This window comes from Fonsecaea nubica, assembly GCF_001646965.1.
Source record: "Fonsecaea nubica strain CBS 269.64 chromosome Unknown Scaff93, whole genome shotgun sequence".
Lineage (NCBI taxonomy): Eukaryota > Fungi > Ascomycota > Eurotiomycetes > Chaetothyriales > Herpotrichiellaceae > Fonsecaea > Fonsecaea nubica.
In genome coordinates this window covers 109,497-126,500 of record NW_019173766.1, presented here as the reverse complement: position 1 = coordinate 126,500, position 17,004 = coordinate 109,497, and the positions used below count along the sequence as shown (strand labels likewise).

The 17,004-nt window shown below is 52.6% G+C and overlaps 6 protein-coding genes across 6 annotated transcripts; 2 read left to right on the top strand and 4 right to left on the bottom strand.

Moving 5' to 3' along the window:
* Positions 1-521: 521 nt before the first annotated feature.
* On the top strand, positions 522-3,136 carry AYO20_09741 (hypothetical protein; the record flags this gene model as incomplete). The annotated part of the gene is made up of 7 exons (XM_022648010.1): positions 522-732; positions 901-1,013; positions 1,105-1,208; positions 1,413-1,828; positions 1,886-1,987; positions 2,051-2,134; positions 2,184-3,136. The coding sequence occupies 7 exons, from the start codon at positions 522-524 to the stop codon at positions 3,134-3,136; spliced, it is 1,983 nt and encodes a 660-aa protein (XP_022496058.1).
* A 3,996-nt stretch (positions 3,137-7,132) lies between these two features.
* On the bottom strand, positions 7,133-7,591 carry AYO20_09740 (hypothetical protein; the record flags this gene model as incomplete). Its single annotated transcript, XM_022648009.1, has 1 exon — positions 7,133-7,591. The coding sequence occupies one exon, from the start codon at positions 7,589-7,591 to the stop codon at positions 7,133-7,135; it is 459 nt and encodes a 152-aa protein (XP_022496057.1).
* Positions 7,592-7,965: 374 nt separating this feature from the next.
* AYO20_09739 (hypothetical protein) lies at positions 7,966-8,910 on the bottom strand (the record flags this gene model as incomplete). The annotated part of the gene is made up of 1 exon (XM_022648008.1): positions 7,966-8,910. The coding sequence occupies one exon, from the start codon at positions 8,908-8,910 to the stop codon at positions 7,966-7,968; it is 945 nt and encodes a 314-aa protein (XP_022496056.1).
* A 1,637-nt stretch (positions 8,911-10,547) lies between these two features.
* Positions 10,548-11,387, bottom strand: AYO20_09738 (hypothetical protein; the record flags this gene model as incomplete). Its single annotated transcript, XM_022648007.1, has 1 exon — positions 10,548-11,387. One exon carries the CDS (start codon positions 11,385-11,387, stop codon positions 10,548-10,550), a length of 840 nt encoding a protein of 279 aa, XP_022496055.1.
* A 475-nt stretch (positions 11,388-11,862) lies between these two features.
* On the top strand, positions 11,863-13,245 carry AYO20_09737 (hypothetical protein; the record flags this gene model as incomplete). Its single annotated transcript, XM_022648006.1, has 1 exon — positions 11,863-13,245. One exon carries the CDS (start codon positions 11,863-11,865, stop codon positions 13,243-13,245), a length of 1,383 nt encoding a protein of 460 aa, XP_022496054.1.
* A 938-nt stretch (positions 13,246-14,183) lies between these two features.
* On the bottom strand, positions 14,184-16,715 carry AYO20_09736 (hypothetical protein; the record flags this gene model as incomplete). The annotated part of the gene is made up of 1 exon (XM_022648005.1): positions 14,184-16,715. One exon carries the CDS (start codon positions 16,713-16,715, stop codon positions 14,184-14,186), a length of 2,532 nt encoding a protein of 843 aa, XP_022496053.1.
* Between the last annotated feature and the right edge of the window lie 289 nt (positions 16,716-17,004).

Below are 17,004 nucleotides of genomic sequence, written 5' to 3'. Positions count from 1 at the left end.
GGATGTGTATAGGAGACAGGGGTGGGGGGTGGTGGTGGAGGGAAGTGACCTTGATATCGACGACGTCATGATGCATGCAATGCAATGCACTCAACGCGAGGCGCGTAAAGTATGCATATCACACCAGGTGAGAGAGAGAGAGCTGGGAGCGTCAAAAGCCACGAGGGCCACAGAGTCATTTAGTCAAGAATTTCAGTTCAGAGTGCCCGTACACTTGATGCGTTATATTCCTATCAAGGTATCTAGTATTAACCTTGGAGAACTGTGCCTGCGTCGGTATCGTGCCCCTGTGGTTAAAGGAGCGGGGTTCTCTTACTTAGAACAGCAAACTCATCCAGACCCCCGAAAACTCCCCCGAGGCCGATGATGCTATATCTATCTCGATCCTCTTCCTGAATGTTAGGTGTCGAGAACATCCTATATGAGGTACATAGTTCTCGGTTAGGCTAAACCCCAGTTGTCCACCACACCGTTCCAGAGTTTGAGATTATACGATATACACGAACATCATACGCTCCAAGATGGGATTCGAGCCCGAGACATATTACCTCGGACCCAACAAGCATTGCCCCAACAATGACATGCCAGTCCTGATCTATCGCGACTGTCTGCCCCTACCGCTCTCCGAGGCCAAAACAACCGAGTTCCTCGAATCGCACGCCTGGGAGAAGAAGGGCACCTGGGGACATATCGCGTACAGGCATTTCCATCCCAACACGCACGAGTGCTACGGTAAGAAGAGGAGGCCTCTCCCTTCCCCCAGGATCAGCCAGGAGCCCAACGTAGCGCATTTCGCGGTGCTGACCATGTCAATCCCCTTTGTGGGGGCGGGGCATTAAACAGGCATTTTCCAGGGCGAATCGAGGATACTGGTCGGATGCGGCACGAACGACACCTCAGGAGGAGAGGAGATCGAGGTGCACGCCGGAGATGTCATCGTCCTCCCGGCTGGAACGGGCCATTGCTGTCTCCAGAGCAGCACCGACTACAGATATATTGGCGTTTACCCAGAGGTATGTATAGCCGCCACCCTCCCCATCCGTTCCCTGAGGAACATTCTTGCGCGCCTCTCCAACGAACGCTCACACACTCGTCGCTGGACAGGGAGCTCCCAAGTGGCGCAGCGAGCTGGGGAAGAACGAGGTTGGCGACGCCTATAGACACGAGATCCAAAGTGTGGCATTGCCGGTGCAGGATCCTGTCAATGGGTCAGAGGGACCGTTGTTGAAGTTGTGGACCAAGACGTGATGGATCATTGATATTGTGCTTTGATCGAGTCCTTTGGCTTCTGTCTTTCGGATGGAGTGCACAAGTGTGTAATTGCTTGTCCGTACATACACTCTTGTCTCTTATACTCGACCGTAGTACCTCATCGGGGTTAGCGCCTTGGCATCAAGATGAGAGGAAACCAGCATCTCTCTGCTAGGCACGTACAAACAATACATCGTCCATCTTGACGAGAGTTCCAAGAGCTTCCAGTGCGACTATCGCATGGCAAGCCTCCTACGTCGACTCCTCTCGACCACTCCACCCGAAGTCCCCAATGCCACAATCAGAAGGATGAATCTCAACTCCGCAGACCTGCCCAAAATTTTCCTGCCGCCCGTCAATCGGTGCATGCGGACGCTGGACAAGTCGTTCTTCCGCAAAGTTGTGCCTCTGGCCGCCGCCACGATCCCGGATGTCCGACAGATCACGGCCATCAGAAGGGAACTCGAAAAGTCGCAGGACTTGCTCCGAGTCAGTCCGATCAAGCCGTTGCGCGATGACGACTCGGTCGGCCAGGGAGCGAAGTGTCTTCTGCTCAGGCCCGGGATCGACGCCAACGGTGCGTAGGAGCACGGCTCCATGATTCGTGGGGGGAGTTTGTTGACGGATTGTGTAGAGCCGAAAACATGGTCACAGACTATCTCGAGGCTGGTGGAAGATCGACTAGCCAGCTTACGACCCTACGATCTGACACTCACATATGACGACTGGACTATGCGTACGTGAGTGGTCAGGAATGACCTCTGCAAAGTTTTGTTCGGAATCTAACCCGTCCCGCTAGATAATATCCTCGAGGCGGTTCTGCCTGAGATCCCTGAGGAAGAAAAGGAAACCCCTGCAGGTTTTGCTCAGGTTGGCCACGTCGGTGCGTCTCCCTACCTACGTTCTTGATGTATTGTACTAACTTACCAAAGCTCACGTGAACCTGCGCGAGGCATATCTGCCTTACAAATACATAATTGGGCAGATCTTGGTGGATAAAAATCCCAACATCACCACCGTCATCAACAAGACGTTCGACGTCGGCACCGAATCCGTCTTTCGAACATTTCCATATGAAGTCATTGCTGGCCCAGATGACCTCGATGTTACCGTCCACGAGTCTGGTTGCGAGTTCAAGTTCAACTTTGGCAAAGTGTACTGGAACTCTCGACTAGGTACTGAACATTCCCGGCTCTTTGAGCAGTTCAAGGAAGGCGAGGCTGTCTGTGACGTTATGGCCGGTGTTGGACCATTTGCTGTGCCGGCAGGTAAACGCAAGGTCTTTGTCAGGGCGAACGATCTCAATCCCGACTCGTACCAAAGCCTTGAAGACGCCATCAAGTCTAACAAGGTCAGCGACTTCGTGTCAGCGTCCTGCGAGGACGGCAGGGCTTTCATCCGCACCGCTACCAGAGACTTACAGCACTCGCCACGAGAAGCACGACTACCCTCCAAGGTGAAGATTTCGCGGAAATTGACCAAAGAAGAGATGCAAGCGCGTCGCAAAGAGGCTGATGCCGCAGCAAAAGTTCTCAAAGAACCGAATGCGTTCGCTCACTATGTCATGAATCTGCCGGCCAGCGCCATCGAGTTTTTAGATGCGTTTCGAGGCCTCTATCACGGTCGAGAGGCCGAATTCAAACCCCACACCTCGAGAGATTTGCCGTTGATTCACCTGTACTTGTTTCAGACGAAGTTTGCTTCCGAAGAAGAAGAGATCCAAGAGATTTGTGAAAGAATATCGCAGCATATCGGGGCTCCGGTGAAGCTCGATGATCTAGAGCTGGATATGCAGGTTCGATTTGTCCGACTTGTCGCGCCGAAGAAGAAGATGTTTTGTGCGAGCTTTCGCATACCGGCCAGCGTTGCATTCGCGCAGCCTTGAATGATTGGCCGTCGATGGAACAACTCACTGCGGCCGCCCTCCATGGCTCGTCAATGGTCCTCCTCTAGGCCCGCACATGTCCACTCCTCATTGACAGTATGTCGACCATCGGAGAGCTGCCCCAGCACCAATGCAGTCTGCAAGTCGTTCACTACTCGCCTGCGCCATCGTCGTGTCCCTCGATTAACTGGTGCAGGAGGATTCATCTGCATTGCCAGGTCTTTGTGATCGCCTTTGAGGGGTTGCTGCACTAGACTCGAAGTCCTGGACCAGCGGAAAACTGCGCCGTCTCGAGCAGAGAATCCAGGCAGGTTTTGTCAGAGGAATGAATGAACCTAAGTCTCAAGGCATTGTCGACGTGTCCAGTCGCCAAAGTTGGCTACAACAAGACTGTTTGAGCTGGGGTATGTGGTCGAGAAGGAAGAAACTTGGTGACGGTCGGGCTGCGGGTAGTATAATCAATCAATCAATCAATCAATCAATCAATCAAGGCCATGTGTCTGAAAAGAAAGAGGAGGTATGTCCGAGAGGGTAGCATGAGCGAGAGTGGCAGGTGATGGATCATCGAGACTGAATCTATTCCTCTCCCCAACCTCCCTTGTATATAGGATATAGGTAACCAAGGTATGGATGGATGCGTGGATATATGTAATGAATCAGGCGTTGATTACTATGTGGTAGTGTAAGGTGCAGCTCGTCATGAGTCGCTCTCCCAAGCTGTCATCTGCCGCCGTCAGAGTCGTTCCTATCGCTGTTCACCGTCCCTGTCGCTGCTGTTGCCACTCACCGCATCGTCTGGTTCCCGGTGCCATGCACAGCCCTCCCGCTTCCAGCTCGACCTCGCAGACGACTCTCGTCCAGGTTCCTTCTCACCTCGCTGTCGGGGTCACGGGTCGCGGACGCGGATCGTGAGCGCCGTGCCTGCAGTGGTGAGTGCCCTGTTGGCGTCGTGAGGCTTGGATCGTGAGCGCGATCGGAATGGGGATCGCGCGTGGTGGGTGCAGCGATGGTCGTGATGGCTTCGGCTCCTCCTTCGTCTGCTCGTACTCCTTCTCCTACTTCTCCTCCTTGGTCTGCTTGTGCCTCTGCTCCCATTTAGACTCCTGCTCCCACTTCTACTCCTTCTCCTGCTTCTACTCCTGCCGGAGAAGCCCCCCTCCAACCTCACCGGCGGCGGCGAATACCCGCCCCGAAACCCGGGTCGCTCGCCAAATAGCCCTGGGCCGGTTCCTGGCCGTGGCGGAGAGTGAAGACGAAGACGAAGGGGAAGGCCAAGTTGCTCACGCGCGACAGACTCCTCGAGTCGGAATCGGACAGTCGACCGCGACCGAGTCCGCTCGCGCTCATAAGATCTCCGACGCTGGGGGTTCTCTTCGTAAAAGGTATGGGAACATCTCGTGTCTCTCAGGACGGGTCTAGGTGGGGACAATAGTCGGGGCGGACGCGGCGACGGAAGTAGTGCGAGGGATGTCGGACGTGATAGCGGGCGTAACCGTGAGGGTGACCTTGACGGTGACGGGGACGGGGACGGCGACCGCGGACGACGACCACGCGTGCGCACTATGATTTCTTCCTCCTCGCGGACGTGTCGTTGGCCGTGGGGTAAATAGACCGTGGTTCTGGTGTAGGTTGTTTGCTTTTTATCGGGTTGTCAGTTTAGTGGTGGGAAGAAGTTGGATCTTGTAGAGCAATGCAAAGCAGAGCCAGGCGAGGTAGAACGAGACAAAGTAAAGCAGATCCAGCGGATAGAAGAACTTGAGACTTCAGATACTTACCCGTGAGCTGATTGGGATGCGCATCTTGATACGCTGGTCGTTGCGTCTCGTTCCTCGTTCCTCTTTGCCTCAGTAGAGTATCAGATGTACCGTCCTCCCTTTGGCTCCGGTCAAGTCGGTCGCTCGGTCTGTCAGTCTGCTTGATAGACAGATAAATCCCCTCTATCCTGTCTGGTTTCGGGCACGTAGCATGCAAGTGTCTCAATTCTCTGGACGAAGCGACAAGTCGGTGGTCGAGAAAATATAGCGAAAGGAAAGACAGCAAGACGTAATTTTCAAGTAGAACTCGCCGCTGGGCATACATATCAGACGCATCACAGACATATCACCGACCAGATTCAAACCAGACCAGAATAGACTGCCCTCCTGCCGTCACCACGGGCAATTGTCACACGTCGACGTATCGACATACCGACACCTCGACACATCTGGCAAGAGATCACTGGTCACAGTGACAAAAGTCTGGAACAGAAGAGGGTGTATTTGTAGGTGACTTCTAACAAGAGGAAGCCGTGGCAGTGGCAAGCAAACGAAAGGCCCCAGTGGGTTGGGAGGGAGGGGAGAGGAAGTGGCCACAGGGACAGTCAAACAAATGCGGACGAGCAAAACACAGGACACAGGTAGAGGGAGGGAGGGAGAGAAGGAGAGAAAGGCACTGAATATCAGTTTCTGGAAGGATTTGGGTACTTGCGACAAACAGGGGGGACGAGAATTCAAAGGGGAAAAAAATTTCAATCTGTAACGATTCTCATTTCTTCTCGTCTCGTGCATCGAAATGCAAAGATGGAGGAGTAGTCTGTCCTCTTGACCCGGCGACCTCAAAGCACGATTCGATCCACGTGGTGGTCACGATTGCCAACCGCTCACATATCGGGTATGGGTCCCAACAGAGCCAAAAATCGTCAAATGTCAACAGCGTTACTGGCGTTGGAGGGATGAGCGGTTCCCATTTACCCTCCTGTCGTGATGCTTGCCTGGCAGATGCCGAGCGAATCGCACTGGAGGACGGGAGTGGTTGAGGTGGTCTGTAAGGCTCGTTCCGGGAAGCACGTATGGTAGACGGTGACCGCCACAACGAGTCGGAAGAGCTCGAAGTTCCCAAGCGGCACTCAGCTTTTGGTGTGTCACGTAAGAGGGGATTCGGAGGTGGATCATGTCTTGAACATGTCGAGGGTAACGAGTCGCTCAAACGAAACAGCCTGGGAGGTCCATTCCAGCCTGGGTGGATCGTCGACAGCGATTTCCAGGAAGATTCAGAATTGCAGGTGGATATCGAGGACTGAGAACTCTTCGTCTTCAGAGACAGAGGTAGCGTCGGTGGTGTCCCAGCCGCTCCAGTTGTTGCAGAGACAGAGGTCAGTGAACTGCAGGTTGAGTGATTTGCAGTTGCAGACATAGATTCTGTATCCGATTGCGAATCTTCGGAGCATCGCTGCAAGCTCATCGAAAACCGAGATCCGAGGGGTTCAAGGGGTTCCATGAAGCAGGTCGAAAGCAACCGATGGAGACTAATTCCGCAATTTTTGATGTCACCGCGTTATAAATATTTGCGTCTGGGAAGTTTCAACGAAGCTGGTTGATGTCGTGGTTGCTGGATGGCGAGACGGACAAGGTGATTTAAACACAATAAGTTGGAGAAAACAGAGGAGAAATGTTGGGTATTGCTCAGTAAAGACTTCACAGCCATTGACCATTGCTCCTCTTCACTGCAGCACGCGATAGCGCTCCTTTGTTTCCTATCCAAACGCATCGTCCAAGTATGGTGAGCCGGAGCGTTTGGGCACACCTAGAAGTCTCCACAGATTGTCCGACTGTGATATCTGCGTTGGTGGGAATAGCTCAGACAATTTGTGTTTCGAGAGTAGCAAATCCTCCAAAGCCCAATTATCCTGTGAAATCCCCGAGACAGGTCGCTATGACGGCCAGCCTGAGACTGCGACTGCCACGTATCGCTCGACTCATGGCGCAATATTGGTATGACTCTGCCAACATTTCCTTCGTGCTTCGTCAGCATCTCTGGGAGAACCTGAGTTTGCGTGTGTGTTTATTGGTGCAGCGTTGTCGTTTGCGCTTTGGAATTGCTGTGCGTCGTCATTCATTCGTACAACCCCGCCAACGGTGACTGCGGCGATGCAGTAGTCATGTGAGCTGTCCCTGCAGATTGATTGAGCCGTCGAGTAATACCTTGAAGTTGGTGTAATCCCTCAAATATCAGGTAGAATCAAAGCTGAGCCTGTCTCTTCAACCGCTGCAGTTCCCTACAGATACCCTCCAACTCCTCCTCTGATACGACGCCATCTTCGACCTTCTTCTCCAAGCTTGGAATCAGCGCCTTTGCTTCATCCGAGCAAGTCGGCACCAAGCTACCCAACTGAGACTTTTCAAATCGCTCCAAGTTTTCACCGTACGAATTGATGATTCCTTCCACCTGTTGCGCCTCGGCCAGATCTTTAAACACCGCAAAGATCTCCAAGTAGTCGCGTGTCTTTGCAGTGACCTCGGTCTCCTCGTAGCCACCGCCTCGAGCCGCCCGGGTCGCGAGAGTCTTTTGCAGGATGATGCGCGCTTCGGAGAGATTGAGCGTGACTTCGTTCTGGAACTCGCCGAGTTTGAGGACCGCGCCGGCTTCGAGGTCGGATGTTGCGGTGGGCGCAACGCGCGAAGGGGCAGCGTGAGGCATGTTGAGCACCGCAAGTAGTCTCTGCAAGAAGAAAAGAAGACGCAGGCCGGAAAGCAATGAACAGTCGGGGGATGATTGAGATGGGAAAATGAACTTTGGTGACTGATCCAGTAGCGCAGCCAATTCGGAAAAACAGATAATCCGAGGGGAGTCACTGACACGAGGCTACACAGAAGGATTTTGACTTACATTACGATAGACACTCTTAGACGATAGACAGATAGCACTCCAGAATCCTCACAAATGTGTTGATTTACTCATTTAACCCCTCATAAATATTTCAAATAGACTCATTCAATTACAAGTTTGTCAGGCCGCTGATTTGTATCCAACTTGTCGCCGTTAATCCTTCCCCAGAAAGATCATCCATCGTCCTACAGCACCAATACACCAACACCAGCAGCAATCAACAGACCCTTAGCGGCCCCGAAACCACTTGCGCCGTTGGACTCGGAAAATTGGCTGACACCGGTTTCTAGCGAAGAGTCGGTGCTGGTCGTAGTGGCAATAGCGCTCCGAGTGCTGGAGAACAAGGCGCTGGTAGGCGTCGTCGTAAAGACAAGGTCGGATGTCGTCGTGCCAAAGGACGAGCTGCTACCAACGTAACTGCATTTTCCGAGTGTGCTAGAGCAGGTGTATCCATCTTCACAGTAGTCTGGTAGAGGCCCAACGTTAGTGGCCCCTGAAGGCAAAGACAATCTCGAGAGCAGCAACTTACATCCTCCCGCGCAGCAAGATTCACCATCGTCCGGGTTATAGCATGAATCAGATCCGCAAGGGATATTTCCCTCTCCGTAGATTTCGGCGCAGGTGCTGCTGCTGCTGCCGCCACCACCAGAGCTTGTGCTCTCCTCCGGGCAGGTATCGTACAAAGGATCCGAGGGATCGTAGCAGTGATATCCATCCGGGCACTCGAGATAACTGGAGCCAAAGCATGACGCACAAGTCGCACCGGTCTGGTAACAGATATCGTCAAGGCCGCTCAGGCTGGTTGAGGTCGATGCCGGTGCGGTGGCAGTATTAGTCGTAAACAACCCATCATCAGAGCTGTCGAGGTCGCACGAATCCAACCCATAGGTATCATCTCCAGGCAAGTAGCAGTAGATCGCACTCCCTGGACAGAGGGTATAACCACCGCCGAAGCATTCCTCACAGGTTCCTGTGCAGCGTTTGTTCAGATCGCGCCGCGACATGAGCTTGCTCGTTGAGGTTGGCGTCCTCGTCCGACCGTCTTCGGGCAGACCTTTGAAGACAGCATCCCCTTGGGCAGCAGCCAAGAGTATGAGTGAAGAGAAAGCGAGGGTTTTGGTGAAGAGCATGGTGAAGTTTTAGAAACAGCGAAACGAGTGACTTGAAAGAGCGACTGGAATGTAGTGAGCGACGAAAAAGCACCCAAAGCTTGGTGTGGAAGAGAAATGTACTTTAGTTCCATGGAAGGCGGTGGCTGTTCCATGAAATATACCTAGTCGCTCTACAGAGTACCTCTTACCACGTAGATACCGCCCCAACCACTCGTAGAAACCCGAATACGGATACGTCCGTTTGGCAAGAAGGGGGGGGTGACCTGGTCCGAATTTTCACCTGCACCGTTGAAGCATGCTCAAAGTTCACACCAACGTTCTTGGAAGAGCAACGGGCTATACAAAAGAGAATACCACGTGCAAAGCGATTCGCTTGCAGGGAAAAGGTAATTCCATGTCACCAAGAGTGATTAGGGCCAAGTAGCCTTGTCTGGCTGGGCACTGAAAGGACAAATCCGAAGATGCAGCTGTCTGGTAGGTAGTCTCTCAGAATATGGTGCCGGTACCCTGTAAAGAGCCATTGTAAAGAGCCAACGAAAAGACGGCATTAAAATTTGAATGGACGATCGCCGCTGGCCTCTCTATAGGCGCACGAACCGTTGTCACAATTCATCGCGCGAGTAGGAAATGAGGTACTTGTACCTCGTAGTTGAAGGCGGGAAGGGAAATGACAGGGAGAAGGTTTCTTGGCACAACTCTTGGCAATAGGGCGGAATTTGTCCACCATAATTGGGTTACCACGCTGGATAATTAAATGATTGATCCCTGGAATTTGCCGATTGAAGCATTTTGCTACCTCGAAATCCTAGCCTCGAACTGGTGAGGCAGAGGTAGCGGCATAGCACGAGCGCGGAGTTTCTGCTCAAGGATTCTCAGCGCCGGCTATCGGGTATGAGTTCCGAGTTCTAGTATACAGAACGATGTGGGTAGGTAGCATGTCCAATTTACGGAACGTTGACTGCGGTGGGCCATATTTGCTTGTTGGGCAACGTTTCTTGGTACTCAAGATGGTCTGATAAGCGAACTTGCTGCGATAGTGGCGCTAGTTTCAGGGGTCCTGAGGCTATTATATAAGTGAAATTGTACCTGTCTCGCTGCCTACAGCACCTGGACTAGAAAATACTACTAAGAGGCTTCGTCCAGAAGATAATTGGTCTTGGTCAAGAGGACAATGGTGATGCTTTGCTTCTCCATCCCAGCCTCACAGCTCTGCACTTGGCACAAGGCTGATTGCAGCTTGGCCCCTGCTGGACCTTCCGAGAGGCACAAGCCTCCACTCCTGGCTCTTCTCAATTTTTGGCTACCACCCCAGACGGTGCGAGCTGGCGGACCACATCATCTGCCCGCCTGGTGGCCAGGCTCGTTATCTTGTCGCAAGTTTGTGAGTAGCAGTATATACAAGTAGGTAATGTGAACAAAGGAGCAGTAGTCACGCGAGTCAAGGATTTTGAAATGTGGAAACATGCGCGCAAGGGGTATGTGACCTGTGTTATTATTAGACAATTTGGTGAAGATCAGAATGTCGTTGGTCAGACAAGGATGCTCCCTGCACCTATGCGACGAATTATTTCTCTGATGTTCACGTACTGGCTGCTGCTGCTGTTGCAGGGCTGATATCGGGCCAGATTCCGAACGAGATACAAACCCCTGTTGTATTACTGTCTCATCTCCAAACTTTTGAATTCCTTGGTCGTGTTCGTGATGGCCATTTCCACTGGCAATCTCTCCATGCTACTTGCACCATAGAAGCCGTGAATTCCCTTGACACGACTGAGCACATAACCAGCATCCTTGGGTTCAGCAATGGGCCCGCCGTGACAGAGGATGATGATCTCGGGGTTGATCTTAGTCGCAGCATCTCTCATCTCCTGAATCAACTGGACACATTCGTCCAGAGTCTTCCCCGTCTTTGCGCCTATGCTTCCCGAGGTTGTCAAACCCATGTGACACACCAACACGTCTGCGCCGGCCTCGGTCATTTGTTCAGCTTCTTTGACGTTAAAGGCATATGGCGTGGTTAGGAGGTCAAGTTTGCGAGCTTCTGCAACCATGGCGACTTCCTTGTCGAAACCCATTCCCGTTTCCTCGAGATTTGCTCGGAAGCTCCCGTCGATGAGACCGACGGTGGGGAAGTTCTGGACACCGCAGAATCCCATGTTTTTCAGTTCTTGAAGGAATGAGGGGATTATGCGAAATGGGTCCGACGCACAGACACCAGCAAGAACTCCGGTTTTGTTGACGACCGGAAGAACCTCCCTTGCCATGTCGACGACGACGGCGTTGGCATCTCCGTACGGCATGAGGCCAGCAAGCGAACCCCTCCCGGCCATTCGAAAGCGACCCGAGTTGTAGATGATGATCAGATCGCCGCCGCCTGCCTCGATGAACTTGGCCGACAACCCTATGCCTGCCCCTGCTCCGACTATTGGTCTGCCATTCTTAATCTGGTTCCTGAGATGGGAGAGGACTTCGGCTCGCGAGGAAGGGGGTGCCATGGTTGAAGTGATTGATGTTCTGGTTGTAATCAGTTCAACTTGCTCTCATCAACTTTTGGGGGTCAGCCTCCTTGGGTCGATCATACGGACGAGTTCGTCCTCGTCGTCGTACACGTACACGTACGTACAACGTCATAGTCAGAGTCGTGGTCTGTGTCCAACCATCTCAATCATGCGGAGGCGGTGGGGATGAAGCGGGGATTTTTGGCGAATGATGGCGCAGGTGGTGATGGTATCCGAAGCCCGCAACGAGGGGCGAAGGCAGGCCGACCATGTATTGGATGGAGATTGCCAGTAAACGTGTGTACTACAAGCAAGCAAGCCTCTGTTCAAAAACAACCTCGCAGCTCTCGCAGAAGCTTCTTCGGTCCCAAGCCTCTTATCATGTCCCTCGATGGATAGCTTTTACTCCTCTCAAGTCCTCCTGCGCCTTTAGAAGACGACACACTGAGCTCCTCCTTTGTATACTTCCATCATGGTGAAACCTACCGTCCTCATCGTCGGAACACCTGACACTAAACTTGACGAAATACTCTTCCTCAGAGAGCAAATCCTTGCCGAGGGGACGTGCAGCACCAAGATCCTCAATGTTAGTCACAGCATACCAGCCAAACTGAGGGCGCCATTGGAAAGCATCCCGTCGGACGAGGTCATTTCTCCTCTTGAACAACATAGCTCCACCCTGAAAGAGCTCTCTCGCGGCGAGTACATCGACAAGGCCATCGAAATATGCACGCCGGTGGTCAAAGACCTGGTCTCGAGATCGGCTGTTCAAGGTATTGTCTCTGCAGGCGGGAGCAGTGGTTCGTCGCTCGCAACGGCCTTGATGCGCCTCACATGTCCCGTCGGATTCCCCAAGCTCATGGTGTCGACCATGGCAAGCGGTGACATCAAGCACTACGTCGAGGAAACCGACATTACCATGATGTACAGTGTTGTGGACATTGCAGGAGTGAATTCCATCCTCAAGCGCATTTTGTCCAATGCCGCTGCTGCCATCTCCGCCATGACAGTATCGTATGCCAAATCCCTCGTCGATGCTTCTGCCGTTACCGCCAAAGGTAAGCGTATTGCCATCACCATGTTTGGCAATACCACGCCTTGCGTCGACGCCGTGCGTCACATCCTCACCTCGGCGCCCCATGACGCTTCCGACTATGAGATCTACGTCTTCCACGCAACTGGCTCCGGCGGCCGCGCCATGGAACGTCTTATTGCGGAAGGGCAGATTGACGCCGTGGTTGATCTGACCACCACAGAAATCCCCGACGAGCTCTTTGGCGGCGTCTTGACTGCAGGGCCCGACCGACTCGAGATTGCAGCCAAGAAGGGTCTTCCCATGATCGTCTCCGTCGGAGCCTGCGACATGGTCAATTTTGGGCCCAAGGACACCGTGCCGGAGAGATACAAGGACCGGCAATTGTTCGTGCACAACCCGGCCGTCACGCTGATGAGGACGACACCGGACGAGAACAGAAAGATTGGTCAATTTATCGTCGACAAACTGTCCGCCAACGCCACCAACCCGGGGACCATCCGTGTCCTGATTCCGGAGAAGGGCATAAGCATGCTGGACGCGGCCAACCAGCCGTTCTTTGACGAAGAGGCCGACAATGCGCTCTTCGACACGATCCAAGAGGGCCTTGAGGCCACCGAGATCGAGGTGGAGAAGCACGACTTGCACATCAACGACGAAGCCTTTGCCGGCCACATCGCGAGTGCGATCCTCGAAGTCATGGGCATCACGCAGAGGAACTACCGGCTGGCGAACGCGAGGCGGCGAAAATGGAGCTTCGACCACGGCGCGTCCGTCATGTTGGCCAGGCGGAGCAGTCAGATCGAGATTCCGGACGCTTGAGGTGCTTGTTTATGAGCACACATTTTTCTCTGCCCGGAAATTTCGGTGGTATGGAATATTCAAACCATGCATGACCTGTGGGGGATGAAAGTATGGACCTCGCGAGGTTTGAGGAAACGGGTCACTTTTGACAATGTATACCCTTGAAATGGCTCATGGTCTTCCCCGGCACACATATGGAACTGCAGCATTTCTTGTCCTTCAACTTCAGTGAACAGAACTCGCTCTGCTGCTCCGGCTGATGGGATCTTGTATCAGCCGCGTGTCGTTCTCAATACCTAGGTATTATCACCGTCCACCTACCCGTATGTGTCATGACTGGAACCAAACAGTGTTCATCTTAGGAGTCTTTTAGTTTTTGATATCAGTAATACTGAAACTCCCCTAAAAAAAACAGAATGAATAACCTCCCAAACAGCTTCGCGCGGTTTTGACTTCTGATATTTCTTTCTCCGTATGTTTGTATCAGCGTTCGACGCGTGTACATAATGTGTGCATACCTACCTCGCCGACAAGCTGGGGAAATGTCCGTCGCCACTAAACATGTACATCTCCAGACGAGGGACGGCCGGGCAGGACAGGGATTCTGGAAGCCAGACCAAACAGCCATATCTCGTCAGTTTTCTGCGCGGAAAGGGGTGCTATGCCCAGCATATCCCAGACCAGACGCTTCACAGCATGACCGGAGACTGCACAGAAGAAAAAGGCGGCAAGAACAGGAGTGAGAAAGGATGGAGCTTTTCGAGCCTCAGAAACTCAATAGTCCAAGTTCAAAAGTTTCAAACGTCCTCAGGAATCCCTCCCAAACAGTATAACCAGTTGAATTCCCAAAGTTGCCAGAACCCTTGACCACGATCAATGCGGCCAAATATCCAACACTGCCTCTTGTATCAACTCATCATGTCCCCTGGCCCTGCATTATCATTCAATACAAACTACTACCATGCTGTTCCCTCCAAATTCGCTTGCCGCAACTTCTCATAAAACGCTCCAGGCCAGCCAACCATCTCCTGGTCACTCGGCAGACAGCTGACTTCCTCTCCTTCTTTACACACAATCTCGCCCTTGGCTTTCAACGCCTCCTCTCTTCGTCGACAATAGCCCACGACATTCCCGATCACCCTGCCCAACATCTCCGGGGAAATGGCGACAGGGTTCAAGAATGGGTCCGTTTCAGATAAGAGCTCCTTGATCGTGGGCCTCAGAGATTGTTCGCGTGTGAGGCACCGTTTCAGGGTCTTGATGAGCCCAAAGGGAACCACAGACCCACCAATCCCTGTGGACGGGAATGAAATCTCGACCTTCGGGTTGGGGATGGACATGATGCGCTCGAACTGCTTCTGGATATGGGCGAACGGGGGTTGGCCGTAGGTCATTTGATAAAGGATACAACCCAGACTCCAAACATCACTGGGCTTGCCGAGTTTGAGTAGTTTCGTGCCCGGGGGTTGCTGTGATCCTGCAGCGGGCGTATGACAAACCAGGGATTCTGGGGACATATAATTAGGCGTGCCGATTTGATTTTCTCGATGCACGTTGACTGTGTTTTCTTGGATAGCATTAGCAATGCCAAAATCAATCAATTTGAGTTGACCCTTGACGAGAAGGAAGTTGGCGGGCTTAAGGTCCGAATGAACAATGTCGTAATCGTGCACCGCCTGGACGCATTCCAGCATTTCTTTCCAATAGTGTCTGGTGAAAGTAGTATCCAGTTTGGCATTCTCGGTCTTCAGTTGCTCGTTCAGCATTTTGTTAAAGTCGGTCTCGCCCAGCTCCATCATGACACTGAGCACCCCTTTTTCCTCGTTGATCTCGTAGTCGTAAAGTCTGATAACACGATCCACGTTTTCGAGCTTTTTCAAGAGGTCAATCTCGCCCTTGTAGCCTACGATTGCAGCCATGTCGGCTTCCTCGAGATTCACTCGTTTGAGGGCGAAAATCTTGTAATTCTCTGCCATGATGCGGAAAACTCTTGACGAACCACCCCTGCCTATGCAATCGAGCCGCCGATAGGTCTTTCCGTTCAGAACGTAGTGGACGGATTTCTTGTTGCGAGAGCCCGCATTCGACGTCGCTGCATCAAGAATCGACATCTTTGGCGGTGGGGCTGGTGCAGGTCTGTGAGGTGTGTTATTAGACCGTGGAGCGAGAGGCTGACGAGATGGAGAAGCGTGCCCTGGCCCAGGAGCAACCTGTTTGTTCTCCAGTGGAGCACCGTCTTCTTGAAAATCCAAGATTGCCGCCGATGGTTTGCTCCTTCGAAAGGTTGGAGGAGGCTCATTCTCCTGGTCTTCCGTCAACGGGAGGGCTGGCAAAGGTGGGATTTTGAAAACAGGTCTTTTCTGGGAGCTCGATGATCTGGACAAGGACTGAGAATGACGCACAGCAGGTGTAGGGTTGGCTTGGTGAGTCGATCCTGGTTGGGACGGCGAAGGAACTCGTGATAAAACCGGTGCTATCTTTTTGGGAGAAGTGCTTCGTAGGGAATGTTCAGCTGGCCCTTCGGGACTTGCCCTCAGCGCAAGCAAATCGTCGGGCAAATCTTGTAACTCAGGCTCATTGGCTCGTCGACCCATTTCCATCTCAGGAGTATCAGGGCGTGGTTGATCTTGGCCTGCCATTTGAACATCTTCGTCTTCGCTGGGACGACGCACCATACCTCTTCTTACAGGTCTGTTCAGTAACGCGCCTCCGATTCGTCGAACTCGCATGGTACTTTGAGCACCATTTTCGTCGGGTTTTCGAGATCGGCTGATTGTCGACGGGACGGCAGCATTCTGCTCATCGAGGTGTCCGCGAATGACGCTAGATCTTGGGCTGATTGACCTTTTTGAAGTTTCGGGAGCCTGCTCGACTTGTTCGCCCTTGTCCGCCTCGCCTGATGGAGGAGATCTCGATAGCCGCCTGGCATCACTGATACGGATGCGCCGGACTCTAGGTGCCGGCGTTTCTGAAATGTGGCGTACAGCATGATCACCTGCTGACGACTTGTCATGGATTTTGTACATGAACGATCCATCTCTTCCCAAGACTCCGGGCTGCACAGGGCGAGACGCGGAGCTAACAGGAATGTTTCGAGGGGCAGGACTACCGTCTCTTTGATGAGGTGGGCTTGAGGATCTCAACATTTGCAGTGGCGTCCCTCTGCTTCTTCTCCTAGAGTAACCTGTGCCAGACGGCTTCGCATTGTGTCGGTCTGGTTGTACGTTCTCCTTCTCGGCTCCCAATTGCTCATTGTCTTCACCTAATATAGCTTGCGCCTCGGCGCTTAGTTTAATGGGCGCAAGATCTTCATCGTCCGAGCTGTCTCCCGTAATACTTTGGTCGAATTGTTGCTTAGCATAGGGTGCTACAGTTGGACCTTGATGAGCACTGGTTGTTAAGGGTCGCGTTGCAGGTCGTTGCGATCGACGAGAATTGCTGGAAGAGGATGCCAGTAACGCTGGAGACGGCGAGATATAGGCAGCCATAGAGAGCACTATCGTTGCGTATTGATATTGTTGGGTGTGCTCATGGTCGATGACACTATTGTTCGAAGGACTTTATTTGGCTGCGAAGACGCGCCGCAGTTGTGGATTGAAGCTACAAACGCAAATGCCGGCAAAACTTCGGCAAGTTGGGGCGGTTGACGGGGCAACAGAGGACAAAATCTTACGACGATACAAATACACTAATCCGAGTCTTCAATCATGATTAATATTAGATTGTTCGAGGTATGCCCATGATGCCCTCTCTTTCCTCACAACGCTCTTGCTTTCC